Source organism: Triticum aestivum, chromosome 2A (assembly GCF_018294505.1).
Source record: "Triticum aestivum cultivar Chinese Spring chromosome 2A, IWGSC CS RefSeq v2.1, whole genome shotgun sequence".
Taxonomy (NCBI): Eukaryota; Viridiplantae; Streptophyta; class Magnoliopsida; order Poales; family Poaceae; genus Triticum; species Triticum aestivum.
The window spans coordinates 95,250,327-95,256,526 of NC_057797.1; the positions used below are offsets into that span (position 1 = coordinate 95,250,327).

The 6,200-nt window shown below is 46.6% G+C and overlaps 1 protein-coding gene across 1 annotated transcript in view; it reads right to left on the reverse strand.

The window, feature by feature from the left end:
- Nucleotides 1–3,249: 3,249 nt before the first annotated feature.
- The window catches only part of LOC123187772 (trafficking protein particle complex subunit 3), a 3,427-nt gene continuing 476 nt past the window's right edge, over nt 3,250–6,200 (reverse strand). Inside the window, exons 2-5 of the mRNA XM_044599699.1 lie at nt 6,096–6,193; nt 4,805–4,904; nt 4,085–4,267; nt 3,250–3,655 (exon numbers count right to left, since the gene is read on the reverse strand). Coding sequence (XP_044455634.1) covers nt 3,533–3,655; nt 4,085–4,267; nt 4,805–4,904; nt 6,096–6,193 — 504 coding nt within the window. The 3' untranslated portion in view covers nt 3,250–3,532. The remainder of the gene's footprint in view (nt 3,656–4,084; nt 4,268–4,804; nt 4,905–6,095; nt 6,194–6,200) is intronic.

Genomic DNA, 6,200 nt, shown 5'->3' on the forward strand with positions numbered 1-6,200 from the left:
CCTATTCCGATCTACATACATGATAAGAGCATGGTTAATAGTTTAGCCAGTTGCTGGCTATATGGTCTTGCCACATCATCTATAGTCAAGCTTATAGCCGGCAGATATAATAGTTGCATATAATTTTTTTTTGCGGTGAATAAACTTGCATTACTCAATCAATAAGTCCTTACAATCAAGAGATACTATCTCCATCACCTCATCCGGGCCAGCCCCTAACCAGGTCATGGTAAATATGTGCTAGTTTTTAGATACATGACCCACCTCACTCTCTCACAACATGCTTAGGAACGTGTGTTGCAGCCGGCTGTTAATCAGCAGCAGTATTGTATTTTTTTCCCTAATGTTTGCTAAAATTGTCTCCCTGGGTAAGACTAGCCACAATGGGTAGTAACATAGAGTAGTAACATGCCTCATGTTACTACTCTATGTTACTACCTTTATAGTGAGGAGTAACATATGTGTGGTAACATGCAACACTTTATTTATTAGGCTATAGCATCTTGCCTTGATACGTGTGATGTTACTCATACTACTAGTAACTACCTATGTTACCACATGTCTCTCTTTCTTTATTTATTGCTTGCCACATCATTTATTTTATCTAAATATGTGTGATGTTACTATCTATGTTACTTGAGAGTCATTAGGGTTAATTAGAGAATTGTCGCTTTCTTAGGGGTCAAGTAAACCTTACTTGGGAGTCAAGTAAACCTCTCTATATAAAAAGAGGAGATATATCAATCTAATCAAGCAAGAATTAAAAAGGAAATCCCTTCCTTCTTGCCCGGTCATGGGCAAAAGCCCCCCCCCCCAGCCGGCCCTCTCGCGCCCTCCTTCTAGCAGCGCCATAACAATTTGGTATCAGTTAGCTTCGGTTTGATCATGTCTTCACCGCCGCCCAACCCGTCTCTTCTGCTGTCGACCACCACGCCCGTTGCCCCGCTCCTGCCCGCGCCGGGATCCTCCATCTCGCCCGCCCCCGCCGTCCTCACCCCGGAGGAGATGTCTGGGGAGCTGCGGGACCTAACCCAGGCGGTCAAGGAGATCCACCTGTTCTTGGTCGGGTCCTACGGGTCGCACCCGGCTGCGCCGTCCATCGCTGGCACCGCGCTGCCGTGGTAGCCGCTACACCAGGCGGCCTCCGCCGCGCTCACCGGGCCGCTGTAGCTGCCATCCACCGCCCCGCCCTGGCCGCAATGGCAGCCGCCGCTCCTGGCGGCCTCCGCCGTGCCCGGCGCTCCGCCGCAGTAGCCGTTGCCACTGCCCCAGGGCGTCCTCGCCGCGCTCGCCGGGCCGCTGCATCTGCCATCCACCGTCACCACCGCCCTGGCTACAGTGGCAGCTGCCGCTCCTGGCGGCCTCCGCCACGCCCGGTGCTCCGCTGCAGCAGCCACCGCCGGTCAGTTTCGGCCCCGCATCGACCGCGCCGGCGGGAGTCCCGATCCACCAGATCAAGTTCTTGTCGTCGCCATTATCGCTTCCCCAGGGCATCCCCATCCAGCAGATCAAGTTCCCGCCGTCGCCGTCACCGTCACCGCTTCCGGCTTGGATCACTACCCACCACGTGTCGGCGGCAGTGAGGCTGCAGGCTGCAGCGCGTCGGCGTGTGCGGGAGATGCGTGGTCTGCAGCTGCCGCTCCTCCCAGCTGCGCTTCGCTGCGCAAAGGACCTCGATCTCGTCCGCTACGTCGGGGATCTTGGGCATGCTCTTTTCCCCGTAGGTAACGACCTCAAAGTCCGCGACATCGGCGGTTGAGGGGCGTACCCCTCCTTGTCATTCTCCATCGCAAGCCCTCCACTCTTCTCTGTGCGCTGCAGACCAATAGTCGTCCGACGGGGAGAAGGCAGGGTGTCACCGACAGGAGCGCACCGCGTAGCATCACTGCATTCCGCTGGCCGCCGTGAGGGCGCCTCTGCTGGTCGCTCTTGCGACCACTTCCAGGTGGCCATACACATGCACTCCTTTTGTCCATATGGTGTCCATGGGATTCAGGTAGTTGTACACGTGCACATCCGACGTACGGATGGTGTCCACTTTTTGTTAAGGGGTCCAAAATAAAGCGTTCCAGTTCATTTCAGGTTGAGAGTAATAAAACAAGCCGAGATGTAAAAGGCTTGTTTTTAGGTGTTATGTTTGTATTGCGTCGAGTCATGGTTATAAGTTGGTTAGGCTGCAGCTCGAGGACAAGCTGCATGTCCAAGTGGGGTGTAGTGTTAGAGTACGTAATGGACCTGGGCTGGCAGTATAGCCCATTAATCTTAGGGTTAATTAGAGAAGGGTCGCTTGCTTAGGGGTCAAGTAAACCTTACTTGAGAGTCAAGTAAACCTCTTTATATAAAAAGAGAAAATGTATCAATCTAATCAAGCAAGAATTAAAAAGAAAATTAATTTCATCTTGCCAAAGCCCCCGGCCGGCCCTCTCACACCCTCCATCTAGCAGCGCCATAACAGACATGGCCATAATTCTCAAGAGTCACAGAAGAAAAAAAACCTGTACAATCAATCTTGACACCGCAGTCACAAGGAACACCTTCCGAGTTCCGAGTACAGTAATACCGAGGCAGAGGGTGCGTAAGCAAGATGGTGGTCCAGCATACCAGAAGCTCATTCCGGTGGATGACAACTGGGGAGACGGCTGGGAGCCTGAGATGGCGAGGAGGCGCCGTCGACATCATTGAACTCTATGCCCAGCCTGCCGTCGAAAGGTCTGGCTTCAAGGAGGTCGACCAAGGATGGCGGGAAAGATTAGCCGGCACGTCTATATCAATGCCTATACTGTTTCCGTTCTTCTAAAAAAGGGAATTTTTGCGCCTAGCTATTTTGATAGACTTCATGAGGGAATGTAATATGCTGGCACCACTGATTTAAAAAAAAATTGCAGGAGAGAAGAAATATGAATGCTACTGCAACACCAAATCAGTTTCATTAGATTAGATTTGTCATAAAATAAGTGTGGCAGTTTTGAACTGGGATTAGCTCAAAACTGCGACACTTACTATGGATCAGAGGTACTCCCTCCATCCCATAATATAAGAACGTTTTTGACACTAGTGTAGTGTTAAAAACGTTCTTATATTTTGGGACAGAGGGAGTAGTATATATTGGATATTGTAAATATAAACACATTTTTTCTATACACTTGTCAAACCTCATAAGGTCTGACATAGGACAAATCTAGAACTTCATGCCACAAAAGTTCTTTATCTGGAAAGTGTATAACTTCATAGCCGAAAATGCTTTGTCGATGAGCTCCGGAAGATCTTTTCCAGACCAGTTTATTCCAAAAAGATTTAGCAGCTAATCAGAGTAAAAGCACTTCATTTCCACGCACTGTTCCAAAGTAGGAAAGCCATATAAGATCTCTACAATACATCTGCGGTACACATTGCAGCTGCAAAATACAATGCACAGGTGCCTCATGTAAAACATGACGGCTGTACCAGAATTACACCCACAGGGAAAGCAAAACGGATATCCAGACAAGCAAACAAGCGCCACCGTGCGGAAGAGCTACCCTTTGAGATGAAACTAATCATCATCCTTGTAGGGGTATTCCTCTGGGACTTGCTTGGTGAGCTTCACCCGCATCTCGTAGGCGTCGTCCCCACGAAGCATGTCGCGGACCCATGTAACCTCCGTCTTCATGGAAACCTGCACCGCCACGTCAATTAAACTTGATCAGTGAATGGTAAATGACTTCTGAAACTGGTAGGATCACAGCTCTGGGAACACAATTCTATAATTATCACATAAGCTGGGTAATAGACTGTTTCACTCAAACACTTCAACTAGCAGAAGTTATGTATAATACTCCATACTGTAGCAGGTACGCCACTGGTGGTGCCATGCAACAGTGGGTTACAGAGATTCAGCATGATATATCTGGATATCAAGAACATGCAATTCTCAAGTGGAAATGGTATGCATTATTATGCAAGTTGATTTACTCTTTTGATGCCAGTTTCATAGAATCGAATAGCATGAGGTCAGAGATCCCAGCTCCATTTTATAGATTTATTTATTCTTAAACTGTTTGACAAAAGAAAATTATAAAATATATAGCAGGAAAAGAAGGCGAACCATTTCCAGTGCTCCCCTGATAACTCCACTCAATACATTGCAATACTGAAGGCCTTGGCAAGTATCAGGAAGTTCAACAAAATCTACAAGTGGGTTGTCCTCCAATACAAAGCTGCAAGTTGTACCCTCAGCATCCCAATTGGTTACAGTCGCAGTCACACCCAGGAACATTTTGAACCCAAGCTGGTTTGGAAAGGAAAAAAAGGGAGATTGTCAGAGCATAAAGCCATAAGATAGATATGCAGAAGGGGTGACCAGCTAGGGGATGAGTTTGATTGTTCTAGGAAGCAAACAAGTGTTGAACAACTTGAAAATATGGTAGTGTCTTGGGCCTTCAATTAATGAACAAGTTGAGGTATATAAAAAGAAATGAGCTTAATGCACTACATACAAAATCTGCAGAAGAAAGAGAAGGCATGGAATGTCCCTGAGTGGTGCATGGCTACTGTAGCAGTAAAGAATGCTATCAATGGACAGAACATAGCTAAGTGTCTGCATCTCAAAAAATTGAAACCACTGTTATACAGTAGTAAAAACTGCTACACTGTCGACTTCTGCTAAAGAAACGACTAAAGAAAACTATGTACCCCCTTTCTGGCCTCTCAAAGCATTTTGTCCTACAAGTCTAGAAAATATGGATACAGGTAAATAACTTGAAATATATGCATGCATTATCTTTGTGCTAATCTCAACCAAAGAATGAGAAGTTTAGCAAAGGACCTTTGCTATAGTATCAGCAGTCTCCTTGAAGTCAGCACAGTTTGATACATTTGACTTGGCTAAGAATTCATCGACCAACCGAGTTCCAATATTGTAACCCCTGAAAATTAAAGAAGATATATAACACGCAAGAAAGATTTCCCAAGCAAAGTTAAATAGCGCAATCCTAGTGATAGCCGCCAGCAAGATTGAGAATTAATTCACTAAACCATAGTAGGAGACATATTGAGAATTCATATGTGATTCACCTCCCAAGCATGGTTTATATGGTGGTAAAGCGACCTAAAGCGAGCAACACCCGCTCTGACGCTTAAGTGACGCCTAAGCGCCTAAAGCGGGCATATTTTTGAGGCGCTGCCAGGCGCCTTACCGCTTAAGTGATGCTTAAGCGTCTGAAGCAGGATGCGTTATAAACAAGGTTCCGAAGCAAAGTTAAAATACAGCAAACGCAGTAATAACTGCTAGCAAGCCTTGAGAGTTAATTCACCACATAAGCTATAAACCAGCAACCATAGTAGGAAACATATTAATAATTCAAATGTGATTCACTTTCATGTCTCGCCGTCCCTCTTTCCTCTACAAGTGATGCATGGCTATCATTCTTAAGTGTGCTAGATCCATGCTCCTTGATTCAGTACAAAAAAATGAACCACGTTTGGAGAGCTGGAGTCATAGCAATTGGACATATCTCCTTCACCCATTGAACAATGGAACGTAAATGATCTGTTGCCACACCAACAATGACAACACCAGGAGTTGTATATAATCCGGGTTGTGTAAATCTCTTCAATTGAGAAGTTGATACAAGATCACTAAATTAACACAATCTTCTGTTCACACACAGAAGGGGAGCCTTGGCGCAGTGGTAAAGCTGCTGCCTTGTGACCATGAGGTCATGGGTTCAAGTCCTGGAAACAGCCTCTTACAGAAATGTAGGGAAAGGCTGCGTACTATAGACCCAAAGTGGTCGGACCCTTCCCTGGACCCTGCGCAAGCGGGAGCTACATGCACCAGGTTGCCCTTTTTTTTTTCTGTTCACACACAGACTACACAAACATTAGTCAATTATTATTGTGAGAAGTGCATAGCTACATCTATTTGGATTCTCATTCTCAGGATATTGCAGCTAGCTCACTGTTAAACCCTCACACGTGATCCCTAGGTAAAAGAACAGCAAATTCCCAGATTCCCACTTCTAGATCTGATCCCTCAAATGGACACCATCAGACATCAGCAGTTCCCCAATTTGCCTAGAAACTTAGAGGCAGATGAAGTAAGAAAACGGGCGTACATCTGATCGAGCTGCTTGTTGACCTCCTCGACCTCTTCGAGATCCGTGAGCAGCTGCCGCACGATGGCGCCGTACGTGAGCGTGAAGAGCTCGGCGTTCTGCAGA